At 38.2% G+C, this 16,829-nt stretch overlaps 2 protein-coding genes and 1 non-coding gene across 3 annotated transcripts; 2 read left to right on the forward strand and 1 right to left on the reverse strand.

The window, feature by feature from the left end:
* The first annotated feature begins 4,024 nt into the window (after positions 1-4,024).
* On the forward strand, positions 4,025-4,536 carry LOC131009679 (uncharacterized). The gene is made up of 2 exons (XM_057937094.1): positions 4,025-4,171; positions 4,243-4,536. Exons 1-2 carry the CDS (start codon positions 4,025-4,027, stop codon positions 4,534-4,536), a joined length of 441 nt encoding a protein of 146 aa, XP_057793077.1.
* A 353-nt stretch (positions 4,537-4,889) lies between these two features.
* Positions 4,890-7,683, reverse strand: LOC131009688 (uncharacterized). The gene is made up of 4 exons (XM_057937102.1): positions 7,497-7,683; positions 6,271-7,364; positions 5,119-6,180; positions 4,890-5,030 (listed from the first exon to the last, which is right to left on the reverse strand). Exons 1-4 carry the CDS (start codon positions 7,681-7,683, stop codon positions 4,890-4,892), a joined length of 2,484 nt encoding a protein of 827 aa, XP_057793085.1.
* Positions 7,684-10,960: 3,277 nt separating this feature from the next.
* LOC131007335 (small nucleolar RNA R71) lies at positions 10,961-11,067 on the forward strand. Its single transcript, XR_009096040.1, has one exon. It is a non-coding gene; the product is annotated as a small nucleolar RNA R71 (small nucleolar RNA).
* The last annotated feature ends 5,762 nt before the right edge of the window (positions 11,068-16,829 follow it).

Raw genomic sequence — 16,829 nt, forward strand, 5'->3', positions numbered from 1 at the left:
CATAAGTTTTTTATTTATTCAACGTAGAAAATTGTCAATTGTACTAAATTAGTGATAATACAAATTGATTAATTTATTTATAAGCATTTTCGCTTGGTATATGTTTTTGTATAGCTCTAAACAAGATGATTCTTAAAATTCACTTTTGATCTTTCAAACTCCGGGTGAAAGATAATGTTAAAAAATCAGAGATGGTCTATCAAGCTTCATTTGAGATGTACTCAAAACTTAATTTTGGCTCCAAACAATATGATGCTCATAAGTTATAAGTGCTTTGTCAAACTCCAAAGGAGATGATGTTTATAACTAAATTTTGGTCCTTTAAGATTCAAATAAGATAATTCTTAGTACTCATCTGCGGTCATTCAAGCTCCAAATGACTGATGCTTAGAACTCAGCTTCAATCTATCAAACTATGAACAAGATGATGCTTACAAGTCAATTATATAGTCTTTCAAGTTCTACACGAGATGATGCTTACAAGTCAGCTATAGTCTTACAAGTATTTTGGCTTCTAACAATATGATGCTCACAAATTAGATATAGTTTGTCAAGTTCCAAACAAAATGATGTTCACAACTTAATTTCGTCCTTTGAAGCTTTAAATGAGATAATGGTTAGCACTAAGCTCCAGCCTTTCAAGCTCCAAGTGAGTAATGCTTAGAACTAAGCTCTGTCTATCAAACTATAGACGAGATGATGTTCACAAATCAATTATGGTCTTTCAAGTTCCACACAAGAAGATGCTCACAAGTTAGTTATAGTCTTTCAAGCTTCACACGAGATGATGCTCACAAATCAGTTATGGTCTTATAAGCTCCAAATGAGATGTTGCTTACGAGTTAAGTTTTATCTTTTCAAGAATAAGATGAGATGATACCCATAAGGCAAATCTCATATAACAAGCTTCAAAAAAGATAATGATTAGAAGTTCAATGTACAAAGTTTAATGTGATATTTCAAGCTACAGATAAGATGATGTTCAAAAGTTTTGTAAGGTTCCGATGAGATGATATTCATACATAAGACATGGTCTTAAATTTTGTCTATCAATTTATAAAAATTACACTCCTGAAAATTAGTAATTTTTTTTATATATAATTAACAAAAAAATACGATGTGTCAATTCTTCATCATATATTATGTCAAATAGACCTAAATCTTTTTCTTATTATTTTATAAAACCGTCAAGCTTACATCAACTTTTTATGAAATTTCATCAAATAATGTATAAAAATACAATCTATTTTAACTCTCAATAAGAACTATAACTAGCCAAAAGGCTTTAATCTATACAAGCAATTTATTTTGATAAAATAAAATTAAATTTTTAAATAATTTATATAAAAATTATTTATATGTTGTAATAAAAAAAATGTACAATAATAATTACAATATAAAGTGGCTCCCCGTCGAATTTCGACGGGTTACACACTAGTAAAGTAGCAAAGGATTACAGAAATACATGGCATTTCATAGGTTCAAATTTATTTGAAACCATAATTAAATCCTTATTTTTGCTTCTTTTTTGTGTTTTATTTTTCTTTTTTGATTTTCTACTTTTTTTTATTTCCATTTCCTCTAATATCGCATAGTATAATGGTGTTTTGTTTTTCATTCTCGATTTATTATTATTTTTTATTTCCACTTTCTCTGATATCTTATGATATTGTAAATTAGGGCTGCTTATTTGGATATTGGGTATTGGTTATATCCGAATCGAACCGAAACCAGTCGGTCATCGGGTAACCGATACCCAATATTTGGTTAAATGGTACGGTTATGGATATGAGTATTGAGATTTTTTGGTTATCGAGTATACCCGATAATCGATTTAATTAATTTTAAAATTATAAAATATAATGTTATTAATATAAATATATTTAATTTGATATTTATAATATAACTACAACTTTACGTGAAATGAAATGTATCAATTTAAAAACTAATAATTAAATAAACTTATGAATAGTCGAAAAATAATAGAATAATCAATAATAAACTATTAAAATATATTAAAATATTAACTCAACTCAATGAAATCATTAACTTGTTCATCGCATCATCACACGAGGATTGTGAAGGTGAATAGATTAAATAAGTTCTACCAAATAGCTACAATTTAACATAGCTAATTTTTTTAATGGTATTTCGGTTACCCATTTAACCGACTCATATAACTATCCCATTCAACCGATAACCGAATACCGTTTGAGTTTTGGTACGGATAACATAAATGCTAACTTTTGGGTACGGGTACCCGAATTTTGGGTACGATTATCTCATATCCGACCCGTTCATCACCCCTAATTGTAATACTCCCTCTGTCCGCCAAGATTATGTCACAATTACTATATTGGGCGTCCGCCAAGATTATGTCACTTTTCTTTTATGGCAATGGTCCCACCATCCTCTTTAATATTTTATCCTTATTAACACTCTTTATTTACAAAAAAACCACTCAAAATTCAATCTCAACCACTCATCTCATAAAGTGGTGGGACCCTATCTCCACTACATCAAAATCATCATCAATTTTATTAAATCTCGTGCCCAAGCAAATTGCCATAATCTTGGCGGACGGAGGGAGTATTATACTTTTGTGTATGCTTTTCCTCTTCATTTTTTCGTCTTTTTTTTTTAAAATTTCTACTTTCTTATAATGTACTTATGGATCAGTGGGCTCAATGTATAATAATATTCTCACAATTATAGTCACTCATATATATATATATATATATATATATATATTCAATTCACTAATTTGCAGTATAATTTATTAATAATCAATAGTTTTATGAAATAATTAAGAGTTGGTCTTGGGTACACTCGGGTGTACCGTACAACCGGATTATACCTTCACTTAAATTTTGACCCGCACCTTGATTTGAACTCATTTCCTGATCCAACTCATATTAATATAGATAATATTATTTTGAGTACAGGTCAATCCGGTTGTACGGTACACCCAGGTGTACCCAAGATTTTGTAAATAATCAAATAATGGAGCCAACATATATATGACATTATCTCACAAATGCGGTAATTTCCTTTTATTTTATTGTAATTTCAAGTTCACTAATTTATTATAATATAATGTCTTATAGTTTTATCAAATAATCAAAGAATGTAACTAACGTATGACATCATTCTCACTACTAAAGTCATTCATTTCTATTTTCTAAAATTTTCATTGTTTTTTGAGCGGCTAACATTTTCATTTCATTTTACTAGTTTCTTGTAATGTAGAGTACCGCAATATATTATAAATCGGTCAAAGTGCTCAACGTTTGACATTATTCTTACCATTACAATAATTTCTTTATATTTTTTAGTTTTAATTTTGAGTTCATTAATTTATTATAATATAATTTCCTATAGTATTTTATGAGGTAATCAATCAACGTTCTCATTTTCGTCACAATTATAGTAATTTCTTTCTATTTTTTGATATCTTTAATTTCAATTTCACTAATTTATGATAATATAATATACTGTAATATATTACAGTAATTCATTTATATCTTCTAAGTTAATAAATAATCAAACAATATACCAACCTATGTCAGTATTCTCTTTGTTATAATTATTTGTTTATATTTACTATTTTTATTCTATCTAATTTTGTGCATGTGAAGACATTATTTTTTGAAAAATAAATATTAATTTAAAGTAACTTTATGGGTTAATTATGCTAAAACACACGAACTTTGACCCGATTTTCAACTTTTCCATATACTTTAAATTTTGTCTGGATTTCCCTGAATTTAGGCCCGCGTTCAATTTTTCCACAATTTTTGCTCCGGCCTTATTATAAAGCTGACATGGCATATTTTGCTTGAACGAAAAGTTGACGTGGACACGCCGAACGGGATATTATACGACGTCGTTCTAAAAGACACGAACGACGTCGTTTTGTGTTGTTTTATCATCTATTTCGTGAGATTATATTTTTGAATTCCAAATCAAATGAAATTGTGAGAATTAGGGTTCTCTCGATCATTCTCCTCTCACAACAATTACTATGGCTTGTGCTAAATCTTCCTCCTCCGGCGGTTCGGCCATGGCCGACATGACCACAAAGTGTTACTGCGGAAGCCGCGTCGTGCTTAGGACGTCGCAAACACAACAAAACCCTGGACGGAGGTTCATATGTTGTCCGAAGAAAGATGTAAGTGTCGATTTTCGTTAATGGGTTTAGTTTAAGTGTCGATTTTCACAATGTATAACCCTATTCTGCAGATTAAGGCTCAATGTCGATTTTTCGATTGGGTTGATCCCGAGACTCCGATAGGAGAGGCAGAAGAAGAAGATGATGGTGAATCGAAACTAACTTTCTGGATTGGCGAATACTACCGACAACAACAGTATCTTGAAGCGGACATGATGAGAATCCGACAGTTGGAGACTGAGATTAAGCATCTCAAAAAGAAAAAGAAAGACAACAAGAAGCTATTCGTCAACATGAAGCAATTCATGTATGGTGCTTGTTTTGGAGTGTTGGTTTATGCAGTTTCAATGTCATTCATTTTCTAGAAATGATTACTAGATTAAGCTATGGTTAGTGATTGAACATGTTAGTGCTTCAACTTGTTGTTTAGTATCCTATTTTCAGATACATATTGTATTGTCCAATTTTCAAGTGCAATGGACATTGAATTGTTGGTAATGAAAATATGGAAATCTGCATTGGCATTTTGTATTAGACACATTGGCATCTTCAAAATAAAATATGGCTTCATTAATATAATATGGAATTTGTAGACATCAGCAAAAGAAAATACAAAATACATAGTAATAGGAGTCTCATAAGTTTGAACTTCAAAAACAAGTTTCTGAGCTAACTTTGGACATTTAAAACCACTTCAAAATAAGGACAGCTTCAACAGTCAGTTCTTGGTTTGGGATTGTTGGGTTGGCACTTGAGATGATAGTTCTTCCCCTCTTGGTACTTGATGCACTATACTCCCAGAGCAAATGTAAGAGTTTCCTGTCTCCTCTCCCACAAAGTGCCCTACACCCTTTGATGCCTACAACAAGCATTAGAAACATAGTTAGAATCAACATTGAATCAAACAAATTCTGCATGACTGGAAAATATGAAAATGATGCTTGTACCTGTGCTCGTTCCATAGCTAGGGTCTTACTCTTACTCTTCTTCTTACTCTTACTTACTCCACCTGAGTTCACATCATCATCTGGCCTAGGGTGTTTCCTTGGTCTTCCTGGCTTTCTCTTTTCTGGCTTTTCTTTCTCCACAGTCTCATTCTTGCACCCTCTGGAATTGTGACCTAACTGAAAACAATTTTGGCATGTCATAACAGTCCCTGCCCTAGTCAGTCTAGAAGGATTTTTGGGATCCTTCTCATCCTTATCCCTTCTCATTTTCTTCTTTGGCCTCCCAGGCATCACCCTCACTTGTGGAGGTTGAACTGGATAGCCTACTGCCTTGGGCCATTGTCTTTCACCATTTATTGGCTCCAATGGATATAAATATGCTTTCAAGTAGGTCTCAGTGGTCAGGTACTTGTGGACATAATTGGCTGGATCTTCCTTCATGAAATGGATAGCAGAAATGGCATGGATACATGGAATGCCAGTGAGCTCCCAAACTCTACAGCTACAGTTTCTTTCAGGTAAAGAAACTATGAATCTATCATCCTTGTTCTCAACCTCAAACTTACCCCCTAGCCCAGGGTGAGCTGTACAGAACCTAGCCAAACTCTTCAATTTTTCAACTTTTTTTCTAACAGCAGGTGTTAACACATCAGACACACTTTCAACATGTTTTAACTTCTGAAATTGTCTCTCCCTAAGGCCACTTCTAATTGCTTCCAACATATGTATTATATGTTTCCCTCTAGCATTTAGTATGTACCCATTAAAGGTTTCAGACACATTATTATCTACCATATCACTCACACATGCAGTAGATATAAAGGTTTTACAGAACCTGGATGGGTCTCTCTCAATGAAATTCTCATAAGCCATCATGTTCTCTGCCTTCAACTTGTCCATTGCTGCATCCCACTCCTCCTTGTATGAACTTCTAACACCTTCCCAGAACATGTGCTTTAGTGTTACTCCTTTGAACTGTTTTTTCCAATTCATATAAACATGGCGTGCGCAGTTCCTATGCTCAGCAAAAGGAGCCAAGTCCTTTATAGCATTTGTCAGGCCCTACAACAAATTCAATAACACTGTAATGTAAGTAAATGTAACATCTGTATATGTAAATTCAACAAATTCAGTATATGTAGAATTATTTACCTTTTGTTGATCCGATATGAACGTGTAACCTGAACCATCTGTAACACCAAGTTCTTCAAGCAACATAGAGATAAACCATGCCCAACATGCCTCATTTTCCACTTCAACAACCGTCCAAGCAATTGGATACATCTGGTTATTTCCATCCTTTCCAATAGCACAAAGAAGCTGCCCTCCTAGATGAGTCTTCATGAAACAACCATCTAGGCCTATGATGGGTCTACATCCCTCCACAAATCCCTTTTTCAGAGCACTAAAACCTATATACAACCCTTTAAATATTGTACCATCACCTACCAGTAATTCAAATCTCCCTTCTCTGTCAACTCTCATAAGCTCAGATATATAACTCCTTAGCTTTGCATAGTGGCCAGTCACTGATCCTCTCAATGTCTCTAGAGCATAAGCCTTAGCCCTATATAATCTGCCATTAGGAATAGCAATATTGAACCTTCTCTTGACATCATTTCTGAACTCCTCCACCATCATTTGAGGCCTTACTCTAAACACCTCAATGCACTGCTCACCAATCCACTTGTAGCTTGCTTGTCTATTCTGGACAGCAAATGTGCAAGTGTGATCATCACCAAGCACTTTAACTACAAGACTCTTCTCCTTCTGAACAGTGCTTGCAAATACCCTCCACATACAAGGCTCTTCACAGTAGGCCTCACATTGCTCTTTGTTGACCCTCCTGAAATGGATAGGATGCCCTTTCACTATGCTCCAACTAACTAATGCCTTTTTGCATTGAAAACCATCCTCAAATCTCATTCCTAGTACCAATTGCAAATCTGCAATATCCATTTTGGGATCATATACCACCTTAGGCTGCTTACTCCTAACTAATTGCCCATCAGAATCACAACTATCTGAGTTCTCAGCCTCAAGTGACAATTCATTATCTGACATATTATCTCCCAAGACACCTAAACCCACTCTCAGATTCACCCTAACTTGTTCATATTCATCATCATCAGAACCTAATTCCATATCTCCTAGACTGTCTTCAGATTCCACTAACTCCCCATCTTCCTCCCCTGGGCAATAATCATCATCATCCTCATCCTCATCAGTGCTCCATTCTGCTGCATCTGTCAATTGGGAATATTGTGACACAACATCATCTCCCACTTCTCCTTTTTCCCCCTCCCTGTTCTACTTTACCCTTTCCCTTGTCTACTTTTTGCCCTCCCACATCTACCTTCTCCTTAACCTTCTCAGACTTCCCCCTCCCTTGCCAACACTCCTCTTAGTAGTAGTGATTGTCTTTGTCACTGTCTTCGTAACCACTTCAGTCACAGCCTTAACCACTTCCCTCTTCCCATCATCTACATAAACAGAGATAGATCGGCAAGACCTGGAGATGTGCTTCAACATTTGCATCACATGCTTATCCTCAGACAATTCCATATAAACAAGAGTTCTAGGGACCTTATATGCTAGACACTTCCAAGATACGTATCCTAATTTCTGTACTTCCTCCTCCAAATCAAGATAGCTGATTTATGCTTAATTTACACTATTTTTAAGGGTTTGCATGTGCATGTTTTAAGATAATCTTCTGGAATTTGGTGCGTTTATGGTGTATTTTATGCTTTGCAGAAGATTTAGGCTTTCGAGATGGAAGAATGCAATTTTAGATGATTTTCGCGATTTTTAGGTGTTTTGGTATGCAGAGCAGCGAAATCATCATTCCTCTGGAAGACCAGAGAAGTCAAAGCCCAGATCAGCGAAGTCAAAAGCCAGTCCAGAGAAATCCGCGGAAGGCCAGAGGAGTCGAGGCCAGAGGAATCGACATCTCCAGAGCAGAGAAACCAAAATCAGAGGAGTCACCATTCCTCTGGAGAAAGTCAGAGGAGTCTATGACAGAGGAGTCGCTTTCCCCTCTGACCAGCGGAATCGAGAAGCCAGAGCAGAGGAATCACTTATTTCTCTGCCGAGAAGCGCCAGCGTCAGAGACGTAAAGTTCAGCGCTCAATAGACAGAGAGGCCAGAGAGATCAACCATTCCGCTGGCGATACCATTCCTCTGGCGAGGTCAGAGAAGTCGTCCATTCCTCTGACGTGACCTGTTTCCCGGGTGACATCCGTTCCTCTGGCGAGAGCCGCAAATTCGGCAAGAGTAGGAGTGTTTTCCAGAGCGCGCATCCAGCTGGAAAGTTGCTTTGTTTTACACGATTCTATTACCTTTAGAATTCGATTACCTTTAGAAGTATACTTTGCATGGCAACTTTCCATGGTGATCCGAAGGAAGGTTGAAGCCTATAAATAGGTCCTCTTTTGACCTAAGGTCAGAGACCAGACACCCGAACCCTAGTATTCATACTTTAATTTTTAGCTTTAGAATTTTATTGTTTTCTAGTTTTCAAGGCTTGGATCAAGATTGAAGATTCAAGCCGCTACTTTAGTTTTCATTCGATTTTTATTTAATTCAGTTTTTACAATTGCATTCTATTTAATTATGTTTATGTTTTATTTAAGCATGTCTGGCTAGTTTCCTTTAGCTGATTCTAGGGTTTGTAAATAGTTGATTGAATTTATGTGATTTATTTGTTATTATCTTTGTGCCTTCCAGTTTATGATTCATAATTCCTGGTGCTTGATTTCTTGTGGATTATTTGGCCAATAGTTTACATGTTTAGCTATTCGGTTTGAGACCTAGCGGAGATAACTGTTTAGCGGATTCAGGAATGTATGATATGATTTTAACCTAGAGACCTAGCGGAGATAGGTGGATCATAGGGAGCTATTCTTAGGAGCTATTGGGAGTTAGTAGATTTTCTTGAGACCTAACGGAGATAGAGAATTTACTAATCTACGATCATTGCTGCTCTAGCGAGAGTAATTGGTTAATTAAGCGATCTCTCATCATAGCTGGATTAAACTGGTACATAGGATTAATAGATTAATTGCATAGATTTAGTTAATGAATTTACTACCCTAGGATCAGTTGCCTTTTATATTTGATATCTTCTACGTGATTATATTTACTACTATTTGAGTTTATTGTCAATTAAACCTTCATTCTTTCGTTTGCCTGAATATTACTAGAGTTTAATTGGGATTACTTAAAGTGATTCGCTATAATAGTCCCTGTGGATACGATACTCGGTTACTTAATTTGTGCTACAATTACACCGTGTTAGTTGCGGTAATTTGTTGCTAATAATTTAGTGATCAACTTTTTGGCGCCGTTGCCGGGGACTATTTAGAATTTACTTTAATATTTCTGACTGGACTTAAGTATTATTTCAGGCGTTATAAGTTTTATTTTTTTGTTTTCTCGTTTCTTATTTTCGTTTGGTGTCTCAGCTGTTGGATAACCGCGAGAAGAAGAAAAGAGCGATGGCTGAGAATTTTGATATTGAAGCTGCGTGGCGTATGATTGCAAAACTGCAGAGGCAGCTGGATGAGCAAAGACAAATTAAAGAGGCCAACAGACGTGCACAGCCTCCTCCACCACCTTCACTACTCGATTACATGTACCAATCTCAAGTTGGGCAATTTGATGGAGGTGGACGGGGGTCAGCTATGCAGGCAAACACTTTTGAATTGGAGGAGATGGCCTCCAATAGTTACCAATTGCCACATGATCGGAGCTCCACAAGGATGATTGTCAATGAGCCTAAGAAGGTGCCACTTGAAGAGATGATGCAACAGTTGTTGGTGCAGATGAGTAGTTTCGAAACTACTATTGACAACAAGATGGCCAGTATAGAGACGACTGTGGGTGCCAAGATTGCCAAGTTCTCGAAACTACTTTTTCCTTGCCATTCCGCTGCTCTGGAGGATTCCTCTGCTCTGAGTGATTTCGCTGTTCTGGAACCCGCTTCTCTGGAACCCTCTGCTCTGGATCCCGCTGCTCTTGATTCCTCTGCTCTGGATCCTCAACTGGATTATCAACCACCCGGATGGAATGACATTGCTGATTTTGCTGAGGCTGCTGATGTTGGCTCTTCGGATTGAACTGAGTGTTGCTAGGAAGTTGGCCTGGCTTGTTCTGCGCAGCTGCTTGGTTGGCCATCTGACCAACTTGAGTCTCCAACATCTGCACCTGCTTAGACAATGCTGAAAAATTTTGCTCCATGTTGGAAATTTTGGTCCCCATGTTTGCCGAGTTTGCCTCCATCCCGGTCACCTTCACCAACACTTGCTTCATCATCTCTTCTAGTGAATCCTTCTTCGGCTCATTGATGACTCCTCCACTAGACACAGAAAACCCAGGTGGAGGCTGCACAGCATTGTTGGGATTTGAATAGGAAAAATTTGGATGATTCCTATTATTTGGATGATACGGTGGATTTCCACCCTGATGTCCCTGATAGTTTGGTCTATTGAATTGGTACTGCTGCTGGACAAAATTAGCATCTTCAAACTGTGTTACATCGGATAAAATCGGCTGCTGAGGAATTTTAGCTAGCAATGCTTTTCTCTCCAACTCATACTGCTTTTGAAGAGCTTCATATTTCTCTTTAAAATTATCTCTCTCCTCATTCACAGCTGCAATTCTTCTCGTGGAACTTCTGTCATTCGGCCATTGATAACTGTTGGAGGTCATCTCTTCTATCACACGATAAGCCTCCTTTGTATTTCTATGGAGAAGACATCCGCCTGCAGTAGCATCCACCATACTTTTTGTCAGACCAGTCAAGCCATTATAAAAGTGAATGATTTGCTGATCTTCCGTGAAACCATGTTGTGGACATTTCCTGAGCAGTTCACGAAATCTTTCCCAGGCATCATGAATGGTCTCATCTCCTAGCTGGGAAAAGTGAGAAATCTCTGCAATGATTTTATGAGCTTTAGAGGCAGGAAAGTATTTTGCTAGGAAAGCTCTACACAAATCCTCCCATCCAGTAATAGCACCTCTGTCCAGACTCTTGAACCACTCCTTCGCTCTGTCCCTGAGAGAGAATCCAAACATCTTCATTCTGATGGCATCAGGTGGCACTCCATTCTGCTTAATAGTGTCGCAGATATCTAGGAACTGGGTAATGTGAGCATGCGGATTTTCAGAAGCCGCTCCACTAAACTGCTCAGCTTGCACCATGTTTATCAATCCCGGCTTCAGCTCGAATGTGTTGGCCTGCACAGTTGGTCCCCATTTGCCTCCTTGAAATTGATCAACCCGAGGTTGATACATATGATTCAGTGGTGGCTCTGGTGGAGGAGCCCGGTTGCGCTCTCTCTCTTCATCTAGTTGCCTTTGAAGGTTTGTCACGACTTGCACAAGAGTTTGAAGGTCCATGTTATTCTCTGCCATTGCTAGCTTTTTCTTTTCGCGGTTGTCTCTTTTGTATTGCTTTTCGATTTCCAAGTTCAAAGGTACTAGATGTTCCTTTCCTTTGGATCTCGTGATCATACACGCCTGAGACAACGAATAAGAACAGAAAATTAAAAACTAAAAAAAAAAATAAAAAATAAAAAATAAAAACTTATAACGCCTGAAATAATGCTTAAGTCTAATCAGAAATATTAAAGTAAATTCTAAACAGTCCCCGGCAACGGCGCCAAAAAAAGTTGATCACTAATTTCTTAGCAACAAAAACTGCAACTAACACAGGCAATTGTAGCAATAAATAAGTAACCGAGTATCGTATCCACAGGGACTATTATAACGAATCACTCAAAGTAATCCTAATTAAACTTTAGTAATATTCAGGCAAAACAATTATGATGGTGAAACTCGAACTAAATTTAACCAAATAAAACTAAAGAACATATAAATAACGATAACTAACTCAAATATAAGGAAAACTCTGACCCTAGGGATGTACTTTCACTAATCAACTACATGTATTCAACCTATTGATTCAATTACCAATTTTAATCCAACCCTGATGAAAGATCACTAAATTATTCACAAGCGTCTCTAACGACCACCTATGAACGTAGATTAATAAACCCCTTTTCGCATTTAAGACTCCAAGGAATAAATTAACTCCAAATAGCACATAAAGAATAGCTTCCTATAGGTTCACCTATCGCATTCAAGACTCAAGGATAATACTATATCATGCATTCCTGAATCGGCTGAACAATTATCGCATTCAAGACTCAAACTGAACAGCTAGACATGTAAATCATTGATCAGATAATTCACAAGAGAATAAGCACCAAGAATCATGAATCACAAGTTGGAGGGCAAATTGATATCAATAAATCAAAAACACATAATTAATTAGCTATGTACAAACCCTAAGTTCAGAATAAAAGAACTAGCTAGACATATTGAAATAAAACATAAACAAAATTAAAGAGAAAGCAATTGTAAAAACTGAATGTATAAAAACCGAATGAAAAACGATTGTAGCGGCTTGAATCTTCAATCTTGATCCAAGCCTTGAAAACTAGAAAACGATAAAATTCTAAAGCTAAAAAATTAAAGCATGAATACTAGGGTTTTCGGGTGTCTGCCGTCTGATGATCTGCCTTAGGTCAAAAGAGGACCTATATATAGTTTTCAGATTTCCTTCGGATTATCCTGGAAGTTGCCATGCAAAGTAGAATTCTAAAGGTAATAGAATCGTGTGAAATAAGGCAACTCTCCATCTGGACGCACTCCGAAGAAACTCTCCCACTCGCGCCGACTTCGCAGTTCTCGCCAGAGGAATGGATGTCACCAGAGTAACGGGTCACGCCAGCGGAATGGTTGATCTCTCTGGCCTCGCCAGATGAATGGGTTCCGCTCTGGCCTTCTCCAGAGGAATGGTGACTCCTCTGGCAGCGGGGACTCGATCCCTCTGTGCTGGGCTCCGCTGGCGCCTCTCGGCAGAGGAATAGGTGATTCCTCTTACTAGCGACTTCTCTGGCATGTTGATTTCTCTGCTATCGGATCCCTCTGACTTGGTTCCTCTGCTCTGACTTTTTGACTTCTCTGATTTGATTTCTCTGACTTCGCCAGAGAAATGGTCTCGCCTCTGGCATTGATATCTCTGGCCTCGCGACTCCTCTGGCTAGAGACTCCTCTGGCTTTTGACTTCTCTGACGAGTTGATTTCTCTGATGCCAGAGGAACGGTGATTTCTCTGCTCTGGAGATGTCGGCTCCGCTTCTCTGATATTCCGCGGATTTCTCTGGACTGGCTTTAGATTCCTCTGCTCTGGCATTCCAGAACACTTAGAAAACGCCTAATTAATCCAAAATTCTCCAAAATTGCATTCTTTCATCTGGTAAGCCTAAATCTGCTGCAAAGCATAGAATACACCATAAAACGCACCAAATTCCAGAAGATTATCCTAAAACACGCACATACAAACCCCTAAAAACAGTGTAAATTAAGCATAAATCACCAGAGCAGCGAGATCAGCCAGAGCAGCGAGATCGGCCAGAGCAGCGGGACGGCAAGGATGCCAAGGAAATCAAGCTGGAGATCCCCCATTGCAAGAATGAGAAAAAAGTTGCCAATCCCGAGGAGACAGAGCATAGACGCATAGTGGATGAGCTAGAGAGGCTACTTGAAGAATCAGATCGGCGTGCACAGCCTCAAAATATCAGAGCAGCGAAGCAAAGCCCAGTGCTCAACAGTCAGAGCAGAGAAATCAGCCATTTCTCTGCCAACATCCGTTCCTCTGCCAATGATAAAGAAGAAAAGGCAATTGTTCACACCAAGAAGATGGGGGATGAGGATAAGAAAATCTCGCAGGCAAAAGCTGTGTGCGCTGAGTTGCCAATGAAGCTACTTTCGAAGAAGAAAGATCCGGGTAGCTTCACCATTGAGTGTGAGATTGGAGGAGAGTTATTTCCCGAGGCACTTTGCGATTTAGGGGCTAGTGTCAATGTGATGCCCATCTCTGTTTTCAAGCGGCTGGGAATTGGAGATCTCAAGCCGACCTCGATGGAGATTCAAATGGCGGATAGATCAAGAGTAAAGCCGAGAGGAAAGCTTGAAGACATCTTTGTGAAGGTTGACAAGCTAGTCTTCCCTACGGATTTCTTGGTCCTCGATATTCCTGAAGATACAAATCCGCCGTTGATTCTTGGTCGATCATTCTTAGCTACGGGAAGAGCTATTATAGATGTGCCGAATGGAAGCGTCATTTTTCACGTAGATGATGCGCATGGGTCTTCTACCTCTGTTCGTACCAAGCGTTCTGTCATGCCCGCTGTGTTTGATGTTCATTGAGTTTGAGGTATCGTCGAGCTCTAGACGTTAAATTAAGCACTTGTTGGGAGGTAACCCAACTATTTTTCTTTGTTTTGTTTTCCTTCCTTTTAGTTTCGTTGTGTTTTGTTTTGTTTCTTTTTGTTTCTTTGTTTTGTTTGGGGCTTTTGTTTCTCTGTCAGGTTTCTGGAGGTTTTCGTGTTTCAGCAAAGCCGCTCACTTCGCTGCTCTGTCCAGAGAAGCCACCCTCTCCTCTGTCCTGACCAGCGAAGCCACTCAATTCGCTACCCCGTTAAGCGCTGCTCTGCCAGCGCAGTCACTCTCTTCGCTGCTCTGGCCGCCAGAGAAGTCACTCTTACCTCTGAAACAGACTGCAAACCCTCTTCTTCACCACTTCGCCCGATGATTCAGTTTTTCATTGCCGATAATCAGGGACGTTTTCTCAACTCTTTGTATTTCTTTTATGCCCTGAGGACATGGCATGTTTTAAGTGTGGGGGAGTGGTGTTTTGTGCTTATATTTTTTTCAAAATTGGGCGAAATTGATTTTTCTATGCTTAGTTTTTGGTCTAGAATCTAGCTAATTTTTATGAATTTGTGGAAGATAAAATGGTTTTCAATGTGCATTTTGGGTTAGTGTTTGTTTGGTGGTTATTCTTATTTTACTTTTGATATATGTTTCTTGTTTGTGCAAAGAATTATGAGTTTTGTTGCAACACTTTTGTAAGTTAGTAAAACGTGATTTGTCCGGTAGATGCTAGAAGGAGTGTTGTCATTGTGATTGCCTACGATCGTATCTTATCTGTGAAATGTGAAAAATGTTGGACGAATTGCCAACTTCAAAATTGCCAGCTCTGAAACATCTGGCCTGTGCTGAAATGCGATAGCTCTGAGTCTCTGCTCCTCTAGTCTAACTATGAGCATGGGAAACCACGTGAAAAGACTTTGGATTACATCCAAATGGTTTTATTTCATGAATTATGGCTCAACTGTTGAAATCTCAAGCACACAAAGTGTGAAAAATGGTGATATTGATTATAAAGGCGATCACATTAGGGAATTCACTTCTAGCGGAGAATTGGGTCTGATCGAATTACTCGCATTACTCTTTTGTTGCTTCATGAACTTTGAGTTACTTGCATGATCGAGAGATGTGTGTTGATGGTAAAGTTTTGAATTGACTTTGTGAATGTGTGGATGGAAATGAGCATTGTTGAAATCAATTTCTTCCTAGGATTCATATAGATTTTGCTTGAGGACAAGCAAAAGGCTAAGTGTGGGGGAGTTGATTTATGCTTAATTTACACTATTTTTAAGGGTTTGCATGTGCATGTTTTAAGATAATCTTCTGGAATTTGGTGCGTTTATGGTGTATTTTATGCTTTGCAGAAGATTTAGGATTTCGAGATGGAAGAATGCAATTTTAGATGATTTTCGCGATTTTTAGGTGTTTTGGTATGCAGAGCAGCGAAATCATCATTCCTCTGGAAGACCAGAGAAGTCAAAGCCCAGATCAGCGAAGTCAAAAGCCAGTCCAGAGAAATCCGCGGAAGGCCAGAGGAGTCGAGGCCAGAGGAATCGACATCTCCAGAGCAGAGAAACCAAAGTCAGAGGAGTCACCATTCCTCTGGAGAAAGTCAGAGGAGTCTATGACAGAGGAGTCGCTTTCCCCTCTGACCAGCGGAATCGAGAAGCCAGAGCAGATGAATCACTTATTTCTCTGCCGAGAAGCGCCAGCGTAAGAGACGTAAAGTTCAGCGCTCAATAGACAGAGAGGCCAGAGAGATCAACCATTCCGCTGGCGATACCATTCCTCTGGCGAGGTCAGAGAAGTCGTCCATTCCTCTGACGCGACCTGTTTCCCGGGTGACATCCGTTCCTCTGGCGAGAGCCGCAAATTCGGCAAGAGTAGGAGTGTTTTCCAGAGCGCGCATCCAGCTGGAAAGTTGCTTTGTTTTACACGATTCTATTACCTTTAGAATTCGATTACCTTTAGAAGTATACTTTGCATGGCAACTTTCCATGGTGATCCGAATGAAGGTTGAAGCCTATAAATAGGTCCTCTTTTGACCTAAGGTCAGAGACCAAACACCCGAACCCTAGTATTCATACTTTAATTTTTAGCTTTAGAATTTTATTGTTTTCTAGTTTTCAAGGCTTGGATCAAGATTGAAGATTCAAGCCGCTACTTTAGTTTTCATTCGATTTTTATTTAATTCAGTTTTTACAATTGCATTCTATTTAATTATGTTTATGTTTTATTTAAGCATGTCTGGCTAGTTTCCTTTAGCTGATTCTAGGGTTTGTAAATAGTTGATTGAATTTATGTGATTTATTTGTTATTACCTTTGTGCCTTCCAGTTTATGATTCATAATTCCTGGTGCTTGATTTCTTGTGGATTATTTGGCCAATAGTTTGCATGTTTAGCTATTCGGTTTGAGACCTAGCGGAGAT

This window comes from Salvia miltiorrhiza, chromosome 1 (assembly GCF_028751815.1).
Source record: "Salvia miltiorrhiza cultivar Shanhuang (shh) chromosome 1, IMPLAD_Smil_shh, whole genome shotgun sequence".
Classification (NCBI taxonomy): domain Eukaryota; kingdom Viridiplantae; phylum Streptophyta; class Magnoliopsida; order Lamiales; family Lamiaceae; genus Salvia; species Salvia miltiorrhiza.

Excerpts from the sequence above, each read along its gene's own strand:
- LOC131009688 (XM_057937102.1), bottom strand. The coding sequence starts at position 7,683 with ATGGAATTGTCTGAGGATAAGCATGTGATGCAAATGTTGAAGCACATC. Across the intron at positions 7,365-7,496 it reads TGTTGGCAAGGGAGGGGGAA|ATGCAGCAGAATGGAGCACT; the intron begins GTCTGAGAAGGT and ends CCCAATTGACAG. Across the intron at positions 6,181-6,270 it reads TCATATCGGATCAACAAAAG|GGCCTGACAAATGCTATAAA; the intron begins GTAAATAATTCT and ends AATTTGTTGTAG.
- LOC131009679 (XM_057937094.1), top strand. The coding sequence starts at position 4,025 with ATGGCTTGTGCTAAATCTTCCTCCTCCGGCGGTTCGGCCATGGCCGAC. Across the intron at positions 4,172-4,242 it reads TATGTTGTCCGAAGAAAGAT|ATTAAGGCTCAATGTCGATT; the intron begins GTAAGTGTCGAT and ends CCTATTCTGCAG.